At 48.2% G+C, this 21,143-nt stretch overlaps 1 protein-coding gene across 1 annotated transcript in view; it reads right to left on the bottom strand.

The window, feature by feature from the left end:
- RINL (Ras and Rab interactor like) overlaps nt 1-21,143 on the bottom strand; it is a 36,906-nt gene that overhangs the window by 11,031 nt on the left and 4,732 nt on the right. The window contains exons 3-7 of the mRNA XM_081868839.1: nt 18,059-18,170; nt 8,191-8,263; nt 6,777-6,865; nt 4,495-4,869; nt 1,626-2,285 (exon numbers count right to left, since the gene is read on the bottom strand). Coding sequence (XP_081724965.1) covers nt 1,626-2,285; nt 4,495-4,869; nt 6,777-6,865; nt 8,191-8,263; nt 18,059-18,170 — 1,309 coding nt within the window. The remainder of the gene's footprint in view (nt 1-1,625; nt 2,286-4,494; nt 4,870-6,776; nt 6,866-8,190; nt 8,264-18,058; nt 18,171-21,143) is intronic.

Below are 21,143 nucleotides of genomic sequence, written 5' to 3'. Positions count from 1 at the left end.
ACCTTAAGTCCTCTGTGGGGCATACTGGGAGAGGCGGTCCTGTAGGTACGAGGGTCCTCTATGATTCTAAGAAACCTGATTCTGTATTCTGGGTGGAAACATCAGTAAGTGGGCCAAAGCCCAACAAACAAACAAGTGCAGGGAATCCAAAGCCTCTTTGGATTTCTTTGTGTCCAGGAAGCTACCTCGGTTCCTCTTTGCTCCCTCCCAGCTGCCTCTGCTGCGTACGGTGTGGGCTGCATCAGAGCCTCAACCACAGCTTCCTAAATGCTCTGCTCTGACCCACGTGTGAGCGGACAGCAATGTCGCAAGCTGGCCGCAGTCCAGAGTGGAAACGGCAGGGGTGTTATTTTCGGCTGCTCAGAGATAAGATGAAATACATTTATAAGCAGCTTTGCCAGGAAGCAGGTAACCTGATGGTGTGGCGGTTTCTGTTTTGGGGGTAGACAGAGCTTTGTCCCCCACCAAGATTGCAACCTTGGCCATGCAGAGTAGCACAAGAAGAGGAGGAGGAAGAGGAGGAGATTGTGGGGTTGCCAAGTCAGCAGCACCCCAGACCCTGAGATCTCAGGACCCAAATCTGAGACCTAGGGGGGAGCCCTGGTGATGTCACAGATGTGGGCCCTGGAGACGGAGGTTAATTGGGAGAGGGCAGTGGAGGAGGGTAGAGCCTACAGAGTCTGAGCCCTGGAGACGGAGGTTAATTGGGAGAGGGGAGGAGGAAGCAATGTATGGCAGTGCCCAGCCATACCGATAGTCTGTGCAATAATTTGCAGCGGGCTGAAACTTCAACCTGCACACATAGTTTTCTGAGTAACTTTTCTTTTAAAAAATAAAGATTGTATAATTTTAGAAGGTTGTATTATCTTTGAAGGGGGCGTGGCCATGAAGGGGACCCTGTCCTTCTGAATTTGCCACAGCCACACTACTGCCAGCAACCAAAACTATTCAAAACAGATGACTCTGTTGCCATCATAGCTGTCAACTTTCCCCCCTTTTTAAGGAAAATTCCCTTTTTCCGAATAGGATTCCTTGCAAGAAAAGGAAAAAGTTGACAGCTATGGTTGCCATATTTCGAAGAGACAAAAAGAGGGCACATTTGCCGATTTCTACTTTTCGCTGTGGGTTAAACCACAGAGCCTAGGACTTGCACATCAGAAGGTGGGCGGTTCGAATCCCCGTGACGGGATGAGCTCCCATTGCTCGGTCCCTGCTTCTGCCAACCTAGCAGTTCGAAAGTACGTCAGAGTGCAAGTAGATAAATAGGTACCGCTCTGGCGGGAAGGTAAACGGTGTTTCCGTGTGCTGCTCTGGTTCGCCAGAAGCGGCTTAGTCATGCTGGCCACATGACCCGGAAGCTGTCTGTGGACAAACGCTGGCTCCCTCGGCCAATAAAGCGAGATGAGCGCCGCAACCCCAGAGTCGGCCACGACTGGACCTAATGGTCAGGGTCCCTTTACCTTTACACTACTGCCAGCAACCAAAACTATTCAAAACAGATGACTCTCAAGTAGGGCTGCCATATTTTGAAGAGAAAAAAAGAGGGCACATTTGCCGACTTCTGCTTTTAACTATGGATCGCTCGAAGAGGAAGGGCGGGATACGAACTTAATAACGATAAATACCCAGGTCCATCTCCTCGGCCTCGCTGTGCTCACAGACCACATGCAGCTCCGAGCTCTCGCACAGGTAGCCCTTGAGGTTACTGATCATCTGCCGGATCTCCTGGAGCAGGTCGGTGCTGGTAGCGTGCCGTTTCCCGGCTCCGCGCAGGATGTGCCCCACGAAGCTTTGCACCAGCCCTCCCACGTAGGAGGACGGCTCCTGGGCCAGCTCCTGCACCCGCTTGGACACCCGGCGTTCGGCCGAGAGGAACCCGCTGAGCGTGCTGCCCACGGCGGAGAGGCGCTGGAAGACCTTGTAACTCAGGGCGGCGGAGGAGCGGCGCTGCTTCTTCTGCTGAGCGGCGGCGGCGGCGGCGAGAAGCCCCTCTGTCTCGTCCTCCACGCTGCTGACGGAGAGCGAGTCGAGTTCGGGTATGGGAGGCAGCAAGATGTTCTCACTCAGCAGAGAGGATTCAGAGCTGGACTTTTGCAGCGGCCAGGCGGGAGGAGGCGTGGTCGGGATCCCCTCTATCCAGGAGACGCGGTGCGGGGACTTGATCTCCTTCAGGTGGAGGTCGGGGGACAGAGGCAGCTCCTCAGACGTGGCATCCAAACTGCTGCAGGCCAGGCTGCGATGAAGAGGCCTCCACCGCGCGGTGGTGGAGCGGAGGAGAGGGTCACCTGAGGGTTGGCAGCAAAGAGAAAGGCATGATGGGTTAAATTGCTCTTCCCAAGCAGACTCGCCTGGCACCATCACTGCAAACCTTCGCTGCATCCGGACGCCAGTCCCCAGGGTGCGCCAGGTCCCTCCTTGTTATGAAGAATCGGAGAGCCAAGTGTCATCAGCATTCTGATGGCACCTGGGCCCCCGTCTCCTACAGTTCCAGGTACAAACAGACGATGCGGGCACCTCTGCCCCCATGACTCCCCTTCCAGGTGGCCCTGCAGGACAATACAGAGTCTGTTCTTATCAGCCAAGGGCTCGGCTCTGGACCTTGCCCACCTGTAGCCAGCCAACAGGCATTTAGAGAGTAACCCTCCGTATGTCAGAAATGGAAACGCACGCTAATCTGCAGGCTGAAATTACCGTATTTTTCGCTCTATAAGATGCACTTTTCCCCTCCTAAAAAGTAAGGGGAAATGTGTGTGCGTCTTATGGAGCGAATGCAGGCTGCGCAGCTATCGCTGAAGCCAGAACAGGTGAATTTTTTTTGGAAATTTTATTTACAGCATAACACAAACCCTCCACCCCCCCCCAGAAATCCACCCCCATCAAACACAAACATAACAAAAAACAAGCATAACATACAACAATACAAACAACCAAATTAAAGACTTCCTTTATCCTGTATCTGGCCGCCGCCTCAACAACATTTGATTCAGAATATATTTTTTTTCTTGTTTCCCTCCTCTAAAAACTAGGTGCGTCTTATGGTCGGGTGCGTCTTATAGAGTGAAAAATACAGTACAGTGGTGCCTCGCAAGACAAAAAGAATCCGTTCCGCAAGTCTCTTCGTCTTGTGGTTTTTTCGTCTTGCGAAGCAAGCCCATTAGTGGCTTAGCGGATCAGCTGATAAGCGGCTTAGCGGCTTTGCGGATCAGCTGATAAGCGGCTTAGTGGCTTAGAAAAAGGGGGGGGAGGAAAAAAACCCCGCATGAACTCGCAAGACATTTTCGTCTTGCTAAGCAAGCCCATAGGAAATTCGTTTTGCGAAGCGCCTCCAAAACGGAAAACCCTTTCGTCTAGCGGGTTTTCCGTCTTGCGAGGCATTCGTCTTGCGGGGCACCACTGTACATACAAAACAGACTATCATAGTATCATAGAATTGTTGAGTTGGAAGGGACCAGAAGGGTCTAGTTCAAACCCCTGCCATGCCCATGACCCTAAGATTAAGAGTCTCATCCTGTACTCACTGAGTTATCACACTGAAGCGCTCCCTCACGCGCTCTCTCTCTCTCTCTCCCTCCCACCCACCCACCCCTTACCAGCTGAAAGTGCATGCCAGGATGGTGGCTTGCCAGCTTTTATCTGCATGGTCTTTCTGTCCACATGCTTGCCAGGAGGGACAGGACACAATCTGCTCTTATCAGCAAGGCCAGGCTCACAATCCAGCTGTATTCACTCAACCTGAAGGAGCGTCTCCACCCGCATTGTTCTGCCCGGAAAACTGTTCTTAACCTGAAACTGTTCTTAACCTGAAGCACCACTTTAGCTAATGGGGCCTCCCGCTGCTGCACAATTTCTGTTCTCATCCTGAAGCAAAGTTCTTAACCTGAGGTACTATTTCTGGGTTAGCGGCGTCTGCAACTTGAAGCGTATGTAACCCGAGGTACCACTGTATCCAACTTTCAGAAGACATCTGACGGCAGCCCTGCTTAGGGAAGATTTTATTGTCTGATGTTTTATCGTGATTTTAATATTCTGTTGGGAGCCGCCCAGAGTGGCTGGGGAAACCCAGCCAGGAGGGCGGGGAAGAAATAATTAATAATTAATTATTATTATTATTATCAACCAGTAATTAAAAAGTAGTCCTCCATAATCAGGGAGCCTCTTAGCTGAAGGCAGAATTACAGGCGAAACAGACAGGCAAGATGATCCCAGCGATGCTGCCTTGCTCTCCCAAACACAGACACACACACACACCACACTACCTTACTGGCTGAGAGCAGTGGCGTAGCATGGGGGGTGCTTGCCTTGCCCCGGGTCCTGACAACCCACGCTACGCCACTGGCTGAGAGGGCAGGCACTTTCCCCAGCCCTACCCAGAGATACCGAGGATTGAATCTGGGGCCTTCTGCATGCCGAGTGCAGCAGGAGAGAAGGAAAATTGGAAGCAGAGTCTTCATGCTACAAATGTCACAGATGCCCTCAATAGCAGCAGCTCCTTACCTTTCTCCATCTCCTCCTCCTCCTCCTCTTCTGGAGACTCTGGATGATCCAGACTCCCACGGGCTCTTTGTTTCCTGGATGCTGCTTTTACGGAGCCGGACTTCCGGGGAGTCCCCAGCCCGTTCGGGAACCGCAGAGTGCCCCTCGTGCTACTGGACCGGCGCAAGCTGGATGCGAGGTCAAGCCAGCTTGCATCACTGTGCACCGAGACGAACAGCGGGTTGATGATGCACAGAGCTTCGTCCTCGGACGTTATCCGGACAGAACAGACCGCCGGTCTGGATTCAGAGGGGGCTCCATCCAGACCCACAGGCCCTTCTTCGACTTCAGCCGACACCAGCCCGTCGTCAGGTTTAAGGGGCATTGTCCAGAACTCTGACAATGAAGCAAAGAGAGAATGTGAAAGTTACTTTCTCCCCCCCCCCCCACACCAGGTGGCTTTCCTGTGCCTTTAATTAACAGCTGCCTGACGGGGAGCTATTAAAACAAGAGAAGCTTCCCAACATGGAATTGCAAACTGGAAAGAACTGGGCCACCGTGATTTCTCCACCAGCTCCATCTGGTATGCAGGCTGAGACCCTATCTGTCATTTTGGACTCGCAACTGTCCATGGAGACGCAGGTCAATTCTGTGTCCAGGGCTGCTGTTTACCAGCTCCATCTGGTACGCAGGCTGAAACCCTACCTGCCCGTAGACTGTCTCGCCAGAGTGGTGCATGCTCTGGTTATCTCCCGCTTGGACTCCTGCAATGCGTTCTATGTGGGGCTACCTTTGAAGGTGACCTGGAAACTACAACTAATCCAGAATGCGGCACCTAGACTGGTGACTGGGAATGGCTGCTGAGACCATATAACACCAGTCCTGAAAGATCTACATTGGCTCCCAGTATGTTTCCGAGCACAATTCAAAGTGTTGATGCTGACCTTTAAAGCCCTAAATGCCCTCAAAGGCCCATTATATCTGTGAAGAAACCAGAGGCCTTTCTCCTGGGCATGGTCGGCCACTTGGTGCCAAAGAAGGACAGAACTTTCTTTATGTATGCTACAACAGCGGCAAGAATACTTATTGCAAAGTATTGGAAGACACAAGATTTACCCACCCGGGAAGAATGGCAGATGAAGGTGATGGACTATATGGAACTGGCGGAAATGACTGGCAGAATCCGAGACCAGGGAGAAGAGTCGGTGGAGGAAGATTGGAGGAAATTTAAAGACTATTTACAGAAACATTGTAAAATTAATATCTGTTAGAAGGATGTTGGAATAATATTATATGATTTTAGCAGGAATGATATAAAGGATTTGGGAATAACTGACTGTTAATTGGTGAAAGGAGGAAAAGTAAAATTACATTATATTAAGACAATTTACAGGACAAAAATTTTTAAAGAGGGAAAGGATTTGCTGAAATAGATAATCGACCTAGAATACAAAAAAGGGAGGTGTGAGGTCAAGGAAATAAGCTAATGAAAGAATAGTAATGAGGAGATCTGATGCATTTTCTTTTTGCGTTTTTGTTTTTGTTTAATGGGTTTTATTTTTCTGGGTTTTTTTCTTCTTTTTCTTTATATTGTGGTGTGTTGTTTTGTTTTTGTTCAACGTGGTATATTTATTTTTTCTTTCTGTAATTGTTGAAACTTTAATAAATATTATTTAAAAAAACAAAAAACAAAGGCCCATTATATCTGAAGGAGTGTCTCCACCCTCATCGTTCTGCCCAGACACTGAGGTCCAGCACCGAGGGCCTTCTGGCGGTTCCCTCACTGCGAGAAGCCAAGTTACAGGGAACCAGTTTTTCCAGAAAAACTGTTTGTTGAGCAATATTCCTCAATATTGCAGGGAGATTAGACATTGTTGGCTATCGAATGAGCATTCACTTTGTGGGGAGGACAGACGAGGTTAGCTACTTAATGAGCATTTGTTTCCCGAGTTGCTTGTGGGGAGGTTAGATGACGTCGCACCAAAGCGCTATGTCCCATACTTTGCAGTGCCATTTCCCTGTCCCTTTCCTTATCGCAAAATATCTGATCTTTCGGGGAAGTCGGCTTGCTGTGCAAGAGCTCCCAACTTCAAATTGTTGGTGCAGGATTGAATCCCACCCAAAAACACTGACATTCTAAGAAGCGCCGCCTGAGAGCATTTGGAGACCAGAAAGCGAGGCGAAGCAGAGTTGGGTTGAACCAACCTATTCTGACAACACGAAGCGACAGGAATTTTGACTTGCAAGGAGGAGCAAGAAATCGACACCCCCCACCCCCAGTCTGCCCTGCTGTTCTCACTCACTCATGCCCAAGGCAGCAACCGCATCTAATTCAGGCTTGTGTAGAAGTCGAAGGGCATCTGGGATCCTCAGCAGATGGGGAAGAATGTCTCTAGAAGCACAGAATGCAGCACATTCATAAAACCAATTCCCAAAGGAGGCAGCCAGAATCACAAAGGAATCACAAGCCACAGGGCAGCAGCGTCATCTGCTTACACCAAGCCATCCACAGCGAAACTTAGGAAGCTGCCTTATACAGTGGTACCTCAGGTTACATACGCTTCAGGTTACATACTCTGCTAACCCAGAAATAGTGCTCCAGGTTAAAAACTTTGCTTCAGGTTGAGAACAGAAATCGTGCTCCGATGGCACAACAGCAGCGGGAGGCCCCATAGGCTGAAACTGTTCTTAACCTGAAGCACCACTTTAGCTAATGGGGCCGCCTCCTGCTGCTGCCACGCCGCCGGAGCACAATTTCTGTTCTCATCCTGAAGCAAAGTTCTTAACCTGAAGCACTATATCTGGCTTAGCGGAGTCTGTAACCTGAAGCGTGTGTAACCTGAAGCGTATGTAACCCAAGGTACCACTGTAATAATAAATAATAATAATAATAATAATAATAATAATAATAATAATAATAAAAAACAACATTTGGCTGAAAGCAGACACAGAAGTCATGAGAAGGACATGCAGTGCAGTGTGCCCTTTTTGCTTCCTGGAAAGTGCCGCCACAACAGATCCAAACATAGCTGTCAAGTGTCCCTTATTTGAAGGGACAGTCCCTTATTCCAGCGCCATGTCCCGCTGCTGTCCCTTATGAATAGATGTCCCTTAAATGTCCCTTAAATGATGTCCCTTAAATTTCAAAGGAAGCAGCCCCTCTCCCTCCCTCCCTCCCTGCCGGCCAGGGAGGAGGGAGGTCCAACTGTGTTGCTTGGCTGTGTTGCTCACCCAATAAGAAGTCTAAGAACAACTGAGGGGGTGGAGCTTGCATGCCTTGTGTGTGGCTAGTTAATGCAAGCTGAGGAGTTTTTTGAATGCTGGATGCCATTTTGTTGCACGTGCTGCTGCAAACTTTGCAGTGCAAAGCCAGGCCAGGGAGCCATCTTAAGTTGAGGCTGCATAGGCCTTGTGGTGCATGTGATTCAGATTCTCTTCAGTTGAACCTCTGGTTACAAAGTTGGTTGGACAGTGTTCTCGAAGCTACCCAGCATGAGTTTGACCAGACTGCAGGAAGACTGGAGTGCCTGGAACAGGTGAGGCTGCAGGTCCCTTATTTTGGCTGCTGGTCCCTTATTTTCAAGGCTGCTGGTCCCTTATTTTCAAATCTGTAAGTTGACAGCTATGGATCCAAATGCAAGGACAGAGGGAGAGCCGACAACCCAACCCGCTCCCCCCCCCCGGTCTCCCCATCAGCAGCTGCCCCCAAACACTCACCTGCTCACAAGGTGGAAAGAGACCAGCTCCAAGAGGTCTCTGAAATGCAGCAGGGAGCCCTCCAGAGAAATCACTGTGAGAATGAGAGAAGCATCAGAAGAAGGCAGTGCAATTATAGGCCACATATTGGGGTGTGTGTTAGTTTGACCCTTTCAATCCTCTCCCCATGCAGAAGGTCTTTTGGGGAAGGAGATGCACCCATTTAAAGCTTCTCTGTCTAACATTGACCTTTCGTTACTTGAAGCTTGTGGGACAATCGTTGCAACACGGCTATTTGCCAAACTTCACAGGCCGAGTAGTGCACACTTCGTGCACCTACGGAGTCAACACACGTTTAAAGCGCACGACTTCTCCCCAAAGAATCCTGGGAACTGTAGTTCGTTAAGGGCACTGGAAGCGGTAGCTCTGCAAAGGGCAAGCCACAGTTCCCAGGATTCTTTGGGGGAATGTTACGCAAAAGTAAAACATAAAGCAGCATTAAAAACAATGCAGATAATCATTACGACTAATCCAGAATGCGGCAGCTAGACTGGTGACTGGGAGCGGCCGCCGAGACCACATAACACCGGTCTTGAAAGACCTACATTGGCTCCCAGTACGTTTCCAAGCACAATTCAAAGTGTTGGTGCTGACCTTTAAAGCCCTAAACGGCCTTGGCCCAGTATACCTGAAGGAGCGTCTCCACCCCCATCGTTCAGCCCGGACACTGAGGTCCAGCGCCAAGGGCTTCCTGGTGGTTCCCTCCCTGAGAAGTGAGGTTACAGGGAACCAGGCAGAGGGCCTTCTCGGTAGTGGCGCCCGCCCTGTGGAACGCCCTCCCACCAGATGTCAAGGCAATAAGCAACCACCTGACGTTTAGAAGACATCTGAAGGCAGCCCTGTTCAGGGAAGTTTTTAATGTGTGACATTTTAATGTATTTTTAATCTTCGTTGGAAGCCGCCCAGAGTGGCTGGGGAAACCCAGCCAGATGGGCGGGGTACAAATAATAAAATATTATTAATTATTATGGTTATGATGATGATGATGATGACTGGTCAGTCATTGAACAGCTAGAGAGACCAGCTAGTAAAGACCTGTCTTGACCAGTCATCCTTCCCATAACCCCAGGTGCAGTGGTGAGAAAGCTACACTCTGCCCATGCCTAGCAGCATCCTTTATCTGGCTACGGACTTATCCTACAAGTGCCAAGATGAATCACAAGGGTCTCAGCGCTGGCTCAAATTAAGGGCTGTGAAGTCCAAGTAGAGGCCCCCCAAAGGAGACGTCAAACACGAAATCCAAGGATGGAATCCTCGAGTCCAGCTTTCTAGTCCTCTGTGTTACAAAAGCACCAGATCACACGGTGTCCCTCAGGACTAGAAACTCGCTGGCCTCTGCATTGCGGAGCCCTAGTCCCTCCTTGCTGCCCCAAAGCATCGCAACAACATTCTGGATTTGTAACGTGCCAAAGATCTAAGCATCTCAAGAGTTTGCAAGCCAATGAACGAGAGTGAGGGGAGGCAGAGGAACAGTGCAATGAAAAAGCACAGTTCTCCAAAATGCATAATCATGGTTTAAGAAAAAATGAAAGAATGCCACTTTAAAATCAGGAAAAAAATAATATTTATCTATCTGTCTATAGCAGGAAGGTGTGCTTCCTCCACAGAGGGAGGGGCTCCCTGGAGCTCATTCATACCATGTTCAAATTTTGAACAGCATTCGCAACAACAGCAGCAAGGATACTTATCGCAAAGTATTGGAAGACACAAGACTTGCCCACCTTGGAAGAATGGCAGATGAAAGTAATAGACTATATGGAGATGGCAGAAATGACTGGCAGAATCCGAGACCTGGGAGAAGAATCGGTGGAAGAGGACTGGAAGAAGTTCAAAGATTATCTGCAGAAACACTGCAAAGTTTATGAATGTTAAAATGATGTTGGATATGATAATATTATGGCATTAGTGATACAGTTTGAAAAAGTATGCAAAAATGTAACAGAAAAAGGGTAAAAGACTAAAGTTATATTATGTCAAAAGTAAACAATATGTTAAAGGTGTTTAAAAAATAAGGAGGAAAGATCGGAGACATAATAGAATGATTATAATAATTAGAAATGAGTTTTGAAAGAGGGTAAGGATTTGCTGTATCTGATTGGGTAAAGAGGAACACAAAAAAGGGAGGCGTGAGGAAGTCAAGAAAGAAGGTTAATTAAGTATGGATTTAAAAGTTGGAGTTTTTATTTTTCTTCTTGTAATGCTATTTTTCTGTATTTTTATTTTTATTTAGTTTTTTCTCTTTTTTATGTGTATTTTTGACTGTGCTTGTTTCGCCTTGTTGTTATGTGTGTTTTATTCTGTAAAAGCTTAATAAATATATTTTTTTAAAAAAAACAAATTTTGAACAGCATTCACATCTCGTGTCTGCCCAGGCTGGTGACCCCCCATCACACCCACGCAACAATCTTCAAATCCAGATATTGTTGGCTATTTGCAGATTAGTTGCGCTGCAGAAAGCGTGCTGGGGAGACCACACATTACAAGGAACGCAAAAAGAACTTTAGCGAGGTTAACAAAAACAAAAACTCCTTTTACATTAAATATATCAATAAGCATGACCCACCAACCCAACCACCAGGGTAGTGAGAGGGCTAGGTGCTGTTCTTTATATACTGTACCCAACAGCTTAATTAACATAACTTAACAGCACTGGCTATACCGCTTCACAGCTGTAAAACTAGGTCATGCTATTTGCTCTGGCCCTTAAAGAAATACACATCTTGTGGAACAATAATGAAAGAGTATAATAGGAGTATAGCATCAAATAGGTATATACAAATAGGAGTATAGCATCTAGATCCAGGGAAGTAATAGTGCCACTGTATTCTGCTCTGGTCAGACCTCACCTGGAGTACTGTGTCCAGTTCTGGGCACCACAGTTCAAGAAGGACACTGACAAACTGGAACGTGTCCAGAGGAGGGCAACCAAAATGGTCAAAGGCCTGGAAACGATGCCTTATGAGGAACGGCTGAGGGAGCTGGGCATGTTTAGCCTGGAGAAGAGGAGGTTAAGGGGTGATATGATAGCCATGTTCAAATATATAAAAGGATGTCACATAGAGGAGGGAGAAAGGTTGTTTTCTGCTGCTCCAGAGAAGCGGACACGGAGCAATGGATCCAAACTACAAGAAAGAAGATTCCACCTAAACATTAGGAAGAACTTCCTGACAGTAAGAGCTGTTCGACAGTGGAATTTGCTGCCAAGGAGTGTGGTGGAGTCTCCTTCTTTGGAGGTCTTTAAGCAGAGGCTTGACAACCATATGTCAGGAGTGCTCTGATGGTGTTTCCTGCTTGGCAGGGGGTTGGACTCGGTGGCCCTTGTGGTCTCTTCCAACTCTAGGATTCTATGATTCTATGAAAGAGACCGTTCAACAGGGCTACACACTCTGCTATTTCCCCTCGTCCGTCCTTCCATCAGTCGAGCAAAACACATGAAGAAGCAAACTTCATTTCCAAGAAGAACCACCCGCAATTTGCTTATGGGGTGGGGCCTGTGGCTAGCAACAGCCACTTACATCCTCTCTCTCGTTTGAGTTTGAATTATTTTGTGGTGGTGCACGCAGGAAGGACATTGAACTCATTAACCAAAGCGCATGATTTGCACGCAGGAGAACTTGGATCAATTCCCGACACCTCCAGTTAAAAACAGATCCTGAAGAGACAGCTGGGGGGGGGGGAGTTTCTGGAGAGCTGCGAGCATCCAGAAGAAGACTAGATTGCAGACCGCCTTGGCGTGAGAGACAGCTCCCTGTCATTGCATTTATATTACACGTGCTACCCTCATGTAGGGACCCCACTCCCCAATCTTTCCAGTACTAGAAGGCGCAGCCACAAATGGGCAGCCACAGATGGGGCGCAGGTGGCACTGCGGGTTAAACCACAGAGCCTAGGACTTGCCGATCAGAAGGTCGGTGGTTCGAATCCCACAATGGGGTGAGCTCCCGTCACTCTGTCCCTGCTCCTGCCAACCTAGCAGTTTGAAAGCACGTCAAAGTGCAAGTAGATAAATTGGTACCGCTCCAGCGGGAAGGTAAATGGTGTTTCTGTGCGCTGCTCTGGTTTGCCAGAAGCGGCTTAGTCATGCTGACCACATGACCCGGAAGCTGTCTGCAGACAAACGCCGGCTCCCTCGGCCAGTAAAGCAAGATGAGCGCCGTAACCCCAGAGTCGTTCGCGACTGGACCCTTTACCCTTTACCTTTACCCTCTTGTAGGGACCCCACTCCCCAATCTTTCCAGTACTAGAAGGCACAGCCACAGATGGGCAGGGTATAAATAAAGTTATTATCATTACTATTATTGTTCTTATTATTTCTCTTAATGAGAAGTGTCCTCCTCTGTCGACCCCAGATATTACCTCCAAGCTACCTTGGAGACTCTTTCTTATTTGAGCATTATTTAGCCGTTAAGACACATTTTCCTCATTCGAATTAGCCTGGGGTTGTCTACACCCCCATGTATTTGAATTTGTCTATGATTCTCCTATGTCAATGGCCAGCATGGCAAACACAGAGATAGCTGTGGTGCACCCACCTTTTTTTAAAAAAGAAACAAATTTCACCCAAGAAGTTTGCAAAAGCACAGTTAAAGGTAAAGGGACCCCTGACCATTAGGTCCAGCCGTGGCCGACTCTGGGGTTGCGGCGCTCATCTCGCTTTATTGGCCGAGGGAGCCGGCGTACAGCTTCTGGGTCATGTGGCCAGCATGACTAAGCCGCTTCTGGCAAACCAGAGCAGCACACGGAAACACCGTTTACCTTACCGCCGGAGTGGTACCTATTTATCTACTTGCACTTTGACGTGCTTTCGAACTGCTGGGTTGGCAGGAGCAGGGACCAAGCAACGGGAGCTCACCCCGTCGCGGGGATTCGAACCGCCGACCTTCCGATCGTCAAGTCCTACATTCTGTGGTTTAACCCACAGCGCCACCCGCATCCCTAAAAGCACAGTTAGACAAGTGCAAATTTGTTTGTACCGTTTCCAGCTTTTGTGCAAATTTATGGGGGGTGGGCTAAGCTCCTGAAACTCCCTTTTATTATTATTATTGGTTTTCACATATTACATTACAATACAGATGTACCAAAGCCAACACCATTCTCTCCCCATACATTTACATTTTTATTTCCTCAATCCATCATATTATTCTTTTCTCCTTCCTCCCACTTCCCTCCGCCCCCACTCGATTTCCTCCACGTTATACAATTTACAATAATCTTTGCATTCTACAACCTTCTCAAATCATCTATATATTCTTATTATCTTTCCTTACTAATTTTTCTTCCATCCAGTACCTCACATTTTAATCTAGGCATATTAGCATATCTTTTTTTTTTTTGTTTTTGAGCAGTGTTTGCCATATATTCATCAAAACATTTCCACTCCTCTTTTAATTTTTGATTTGACTGATTTCTTATTATTGCAGTTAATTTTGCCAAAATTAAATATGTATTTAGTTTACAAATCCATTCCTCCTTTGTGGGTATAGTTTGTGACTTACACCTAGCAGCAATCACTATTCTAGCAGCTGTACTTACATATAGAAAAATTCTTCCCCCCCCCCCATGGTATCTCATCATCTATCAATCCAAGGATTGCTTTCTTTGTTATTGATATATTATTATTATTATTATTATTATTAATAATAATAATAATAATAATAATAATACCCCGCCCATCTGGCTGGGTTTCCCCAGCCACTCTGGGCGGCTTCCAACAAAACACTAAAATACAATAACCTATTAAATTAATAATAATTTATTATTTTCAACATCTTCCTTAGTTCTTCGTGTACTACTATCCAAAACTGCTTTATTTCCTCACACCTCCACCACATATGTATGTTGTTCCTATTTCTCCACAACATCTCCAACAGAGGTTGGATTTCAATTTGTATATCTTCGCCAACTTAACTGGCATTAAGTACCACCTATAGAACATCTTTACAAAATTTTCGTTAATTGTATATGAGGCAGTAAATCGTATATCCCTGAAACTCCCTTTTTAGCAAGCATTGCAAGGGGTTGGACCAGATGACCCTGCGGGGGGTGGGGGTCCCAACCCTATGATTCTATGAAGAGAAATGAAAACAACTGCAAATTTTCGTCACCCGCTTTCCAGATCGCTTGCCCAATATATCGGGCGCAGACATTTTTAAGGTGGTTTGCTCGTACAGCTTTTTCGCTTTGCGCCAGCCCAAGGGGTCAAAATAAAAATAAGCACACTATCCCAAGGCACAACAGAAATGTTGTTGTTGTTTAGTCGTTTAGTTGTGTCCGATTCTTCGTGACCCCATGGACCAGAGCATGCCAGGCACTCCTGTCTTCCACTGCCTCCCGCAGTTTGGTCAGACTCATGTTTGTAGCTTCGAGCACACTGTCCCACCATCTCATCCTCTGTCGTCCCATTCTCCTTGTGCCCTCCATCTTTCCCAGCATCAGGGTCTTTTCCAGGGAGTCTTCCCTTCTCATGAGGTGGCCAAAGTCTTGGAGCCTCAGCTTCAGGATCTGTCCTTCCAGTGAGCACTCAGGGCTGATTTCCTTCAGAATGGAGAGGTTTGATCTTCTTGCAGTCCATGGGACTTTCAAGAGTCTGCTCCAGCACCAGAATTCAAAAGCATCAATTCTTCGGTGATCGGCCTGCCTTGCCGCGGCAAAGGGGCTTGAATAACTCAGAGAAGGTATGAGCTATGCCATGCAGGGCCACCCAAGATGGACAGGTCATAGTGGAGAGTTTAGACCAAACGTGATCCACCTGGAGGAGGAACCGGCAAGCCACTCCAGTATCCCTGCCAAGAAAACTCCATGGACAAAGACACCACCAGAAATAGTGGCAAGTAAACAAATGACGAGAATGAGGAAGTGGTAGGGACGGAAAGGGGAGTAGCGGAAGATGACAGTTGATCCACGCACCCAAAAACACAGGCGGAAATTGCCTGTGACCTCGAGTGGAGTGTGGTTTCCAGCCCAATTTCCCCCAGCTTATTGGATTACTCCCCCCCCCCCCCGGTTTGGTGTCGTTTGAGGGCGACGTCCTGTGGACTGTGCGAATTAAATGGGAATGAATGCACACAGTAAAATCCAGCCTACCTCACAGGGTCGTTGTGGGATTAAAGGGGTAGGAGGGATGCACAGATGCTGGGATCCTTGGAAGCAACAAGAAAACCTCTACCCACACATTCAATAAGAGTTTCTCACCTGCGGCTGGGCTCATAAAATAGGAAGGTGGCGTTTCTCAGGAGGCAGTTGATAAAGGAGCAGCTCAGTCAGAGATCCCAAAAAAGTGTTTGGGGGGCGGATAGTTAACCCTTAGCCCCACCACAAGACTGAAGGGAGACCCCCATTTTGTGAGAGACCTGCAACCTGCAAGGAACAGCCTTTCTAAGCCTTTCCAAACCATTTCCCCTTTTAAGCAGTGGATTTGTAACTGGCTGACTGACCGAACCCAAAGGGTGCTCATCAATGGTTCCTCTTCATCCTGGAGAAGAGTGACTAGTGGGGTGCCACAGGGTTCTGTCTTGGGCCCGGTCTTATTCAACATCTTTATCAACGACTTGGATGATGGACTCAAGGGCATCCTGATCAAATTTGCAGATGACACCAAACTGGGAGGGGTGGCTAACACCCCAGGATCACACTTCAAAACGACCTTGACAGATTAGAGAACTGGGCCAAAACAAACAAGATGAATTTTAACAGGGAGAAATGTAAAGTATTGCACTTGGGCAAAAAAAATGAGAGGCACAAATACAAGATGGGTGACACCTGGCTTGAGAGCAGTACATGTGAAAAGGATCTAGGAGTCTTGGTTGACCACAAACTTGACATGAGCCAACAGTGTGACGCGGCAGCTAAAAAAGCCAATGCAATTCTGGGCTGCATCAATAGGAGTATAGCACCTAGATCAAGGGAAGTAATAGTGTATTCTGCTCTGGTCAGACCTTACCTGGAGTACTGTGTCCAGTTCTGGGCACCACAGTTCAAGAAGGACACTGACAGACTGGAACGTGTCCAGAGGAGGGCAACCAAAATGGTCAAAGGCCTGGAAACGATGCCTTATGAGGAACGGCTAAGGGAGCTGGGCATGTTTAGCCTGGAGAAGAGGAGGTTAAGGGGCGATATGATAGCCATGTTCAAATATATAAAAGGATGTTACATAGAGGAGGGAGAAAGGTTGTTTTCTGCTGCTCCAGAGAAGCGGACACGGAGCAATGGCTCCAAACTACAAGAAAGAAGATTCCACCTAAACATTAGGAAGAACTTCCTGACAGTAAGAGCTGTTCGACAGTGGAATTTGCTGCCAAGGAGTGTGGTGGAGTCTCCTTCTTTGGAGGTCTTTAAGCAGAGGCTTGACAACCATATTGGCAGGGGGTTCGACTCGATGGCCCTTGTGGTCTCTTCCAACTCTATGATTCTATGAAATTGTGTTGCAAAACCCACCGAGGATGAATAATGGGAGATGCCTAATTTAGAGGAAGGGAGTGGGGTCTAAAGGTTAGAGCAAGGGGGGTGGATTTCCAGGCGGGGAACAGTGACGCTGGTACAGCAAGGAGAGAGGAGCAAAGGTTCAAGCATGTATGATTCTTGGATCGAGGACTTGGGAACGTAGGCAGATGATTTACAATGAGTCAGGCCTTGGGGTCCATCAAGTTCAGTATTGCTGGCACTGGCTGGCAACAGTTCCCAGGTCAGAAGGCAAAATGTGCAGGTGCTAATATTTGAAAATCAGCCTTCTCCCCCTCTGCCCAGCTCCCAGGAAAGTACACATGGTCTAGCAGTGGCTATTTTCCATGTACACACTCAGTAATAATAATAATAATAATAATAATAATAATAATAATAATAATAATAATAATAATAATAATAATAATAATATAATATTTGTACCCCGCCCATCTGGCTGAGTTTCCCCAGCCACTCTGGGCAGCTCCCAATCAAGTGTTAAAAACAGTACAGCATTAAATATTAAAAACTTCCCTAAACAGGGCTGCCTTCAGATGTCTTTTAAAGATAGGATAGCTGCTTATTTCCTTCACATCTGAAGGGAGGACGTTCCACAGGGCAGGCGCCACTACCGAGAAGGCGCTCTGTCTGGTTCCCTGTAACCTCACTTCTTGCAATGAGGGAACCGCCAGAAGGCCCTTGGCGCTGGATCTCAGTGTCCAGGCAGAACGATGGGGGTGAAGACGCTCCTTAAGGTATACAGGACCAAGGCTGTTTAGGGCTTTAAAGGTCAGCACCAACACTTTGAATTGTGCTCAGAAATGTACTGGAAGCCAATGCAGATCTCTCAGGACCGGTGTTATGTGGTCCTGGTGGCCACTCCCAGTCACCAGTCTAGCTGCCACATTCTGGATTAATTGCAATTTCCGGGTCACCTTCAAAGGTAGCCCCACGTAGAGCGCATTGCAGTAGTCCAAGCGGGAGATAACCAGAGCATGCACCACTCTGGCGAGACAGTCCGCGGGCAGGTAGGGTCTCAGCCTGCGTACCAGATGGAGCTGGTAAACAGCTGCCCTGGACACAGATTTGACCTGTGCCTCCATGGACAGCTGTGAGTCCAAAATGACTCCCAGGCTGCTCACCTGGTCCTTCAGGGGCACAGTTACCCCATTCAGGACCAGGGAATCCCCCACACCAGCCCACCCCGTGCCCCCCCAAAACAGTACTTCTGTCTTGTCAGGATTCAACCTCAATCTGTTAGCCGCCATCCATCCTCCAACCGCCTCCAGGAACTCCAGTTTAGCCCCAAAGCACCAGACCCTGGGAACAAATGAATCTGTGGTTCAGCACAGGTCAAATACAGAAGACCCTCAGAGGGACCGAACCAACTGACCTGCGCCGTTGTCCTGGATAGAGAAAGAGCAGACAGCATCACTCCGGTTTTCCTGTGTTCGTAGGAAGAGCTCCCTGGACCCTCCAGCTGCATTTCCAGCGATTATGAACGTCTGGCCGCAGAAGGAAAAGGAAAGGGGGCAGGAGGAAGGGAGAGAGATTGAGAGAGAAAGGAGATGAGAAATCCGCTTGCCTCTGGAGAGCACAGTCAATGAAGCAAGACCCACCCCCCGCCTCCTTCCCTTCCCCTTTAAGCAGGAAAGAGGAAACCACCAGCAACTTTTGTGACTCTGCATCTGCAAGCACACTGAGAAGGTGACAAGGAGCAACTTTGCTGCTGCTGCTGCTGCTACTTCAGTGTCCAGTGGCAGCCTTCCCTAACATGGCACCCTCCCCCCCCCCCCGTGCTTTGGACTACAACTCCCATCAGCCCCAGCCAGTATGACCGTAAGATGCTAGGACCAATGGGAGTTGGCAGCTTCCAGGTGATATGGGTTCCATGCCCCCTGCCATCTGTACTCTACGTTTAAAGCGGTGCTGTGCCACTTTAAATGGGTCATTTGTTTAGTCGTTTAGTCGTGTCTGACTCTTCGTGACCCCCTGGACCAGAGCACGCCAGGCCCTCCTGTCTTCCACTGCCTCCCGCAGTTTGGTCAAACTCATGCTGGTAGCTTCAAGAACACTGTCCCACCATCTCATCCTCTGTCGTCCCCTTCTCCTTGTGCCCTCCATCTTTCCCAACATCAGGGTCTTTTCCAGGGAGTCTTCTCTTCTCATGAGGTGGCCAAAGTTCTGGAGCCTCAGTTACAGGATCTGTCCTTCCAGTGAGCACTCAGGGCTGATTTCCTTCAGAATGGAGAGGTTTGATCTTCTTGCAGTCGACTCAAGAGTCTCCTCCAGGACCAGAATTCAAAAGCATCCATTCTTCAGCGATCAGCCTTCTTTGTGGTCCAGCTCTCACTTCCATACATCGCTACTGGGAAAACCATAGCTTGAACTCTACGGACCTTTGTTGGCAAGGTGATATCTCTGCTTTTTAAGACGCTGTCTAGGTTTGTCATTGAAATGGGTCATGGCTTCCCCCAAAGAATTCTGGGAAGTGTGGGCTGTTAAGAGAGCTGCAACTCCCAGAGTTCCCTGGGAGGGGGTACTGACTGTTAAGACCACTCTGAAGACTGTAGCACTGGCTGGGAAACGGGGGCCTCCTAGAAACTCTTAGCAGCGGTAACAAACTACAGTTCCCATGATTCTTTGGGGGAAACCATGGCGGTTTAAAGTAGTATAGCCGTGCTTTAAGTGCAGATGGGGCCTCCGTACAACTTTTCCCAATCTGCATCTTTCACATGGGCCTGTAACCAAATATGAATGCCCCTGTAATAAACGAAAATCTGCCCTTATTCCTTTATGGGGGCACAAGAGCCCTTATAGAGTCCTTTGTAGGTTCTCCATCGGTCGGAGAAAATAACAGAGGCCAACCAGAGAATATTGAGAAGCAAAGCAGCTCGTAAGCCTGATCTTTATTGAACTGTTGCAACAGGGTGCTCCCCTCACACGCAGGAAAGGAGGAGGACCCCAAACAAAGGTGTGTCCCCCCCTTATTTAGACATTTTAAATTGCCTGCCCTGGAGTCCAAGACATCATACATACATCACAGAAGGGGTGTAGCTCAAGACGACCCCCCAGACACATCATACCTACATCACAGAAAGGGCAGTCCACAACAGAAATCTGAGTGTGTTGTTTACCTCCTGTCTGGCAGGTTACCTGCTAATGCTTACTTGATTGGATACCCTGGGGAGCCTGGCCAGTCTTTCGTAATGATAAATACTTAGTTCCTGTGCCAGCTCACAGGCTCACCCTATTCAAACACAGACAGACATACCCTTAAGACAGGATTTGTGAAGGAAAAGACAATGGGGAGGCTTTTCCATTTTCCTTGACCTTGCAAAGAAATCATTTGGTCAGTTTGGGGGTCAAAATGGTTTCCGGGCTGTTTTCCTGTGCTGCTTCAGACATGTGGTTTATATATTTCTGTACGTGTTTGCTTGGTACATTTATGAACAATTATTATATATATAAGACCTTTTTTTATTATTATTTCACCCCTGAGATGCTCTTGAAAGGCATGTCTGTTACTCCATTGTTGTTGTTGGCCGCCGTCTGTCTTGACAGACAATGGAGTGTGCCTCCAGAGATGAAGCCAAACTGCGACCTCTCCAGGGCACAAGCCTGGGCAGGGTGAGTGGAGGTCCTTTGCTGCCCAGGGGACAAGAACCGCCTCTCAGACTCACTGGTGTGGTCCAAAGGGAAGCAGAGCAAGATGTTTGGCACCGGCTTGGCTGCAGGAGTTGCCAGTGTTGTAAGAACTATATGGAGGGCTGACGTACTTTCTACGTAGCCTTGGGGCAACCTAAAGGTAAAGGTAAAGGTAAAGGGACCCCTGACCATTAGGTCCAGTCGTGACCCACTCTGGGGTTGCGGCACTCATCTCGCTTTATTGGCTGAGGGAGCCGGCGGGTCATGTGGCCAGCATGAGTAAGCCGCTTCTGGAGAACCAGAGCAGCGCACGGAAACGCCGTTTACCTTCCCGTCGGAGTGGTACCTATTTATCTACTTGCACTTTGCCGTGCTTTCGAACTGCTAGGCTGGCAGGAGCAGGGACCGGGTAGCAACGGGAGCTCACCCCGTCGCGGAGATTCGAACCGCCGACCTTCTGATCGGCAAGTCCTAGGCTCTGTGGTTTAACCCACAGCACCACCCGTGTCCCCCTGACAACTGGGGCAATCTAGTCCGGGTTAATTGACTGCTGTCCCATGTAAATGCAAAAAGGAGCTTTCCTCATGTACTCTTATGGAGAAGAATGCAGAGCCAAGGTCCACGACACTGAAATTTGTACTATTGGGAGGGATCCCTGTTCATATGGTATTTGGATATGCCGTGATGGCATGTCTTGGGATTACAAAGTTATTTATGATGCGCAAGCCTAGCAGGAGATGGTATTTGATGGGTGTCCCTGGAGGGCCAGGTTTCTTGACAGGAAGACGGGGAGAATTACATGGGCTGGCACAGGGTACAAGGATCCCTTG

The sequence above is a fragment of the Podarcis erhardii genome (genome assembly GCF_964252035.2).
Source record: "Podarcis erhardii genome assembly, chromosome: 7".
Taxonomy (NCBI): Eukaryota; Metazoa; Chordata; class Lepidosauria; order Squamata; family Lacertidae; genus Podarcis; species Podarcis erhardii.
The sequence above is the reverse complement of the archived record's forward strand: the minus strand, read 5'-3'. Positions and strand labels throughout refer to the sequence as shown.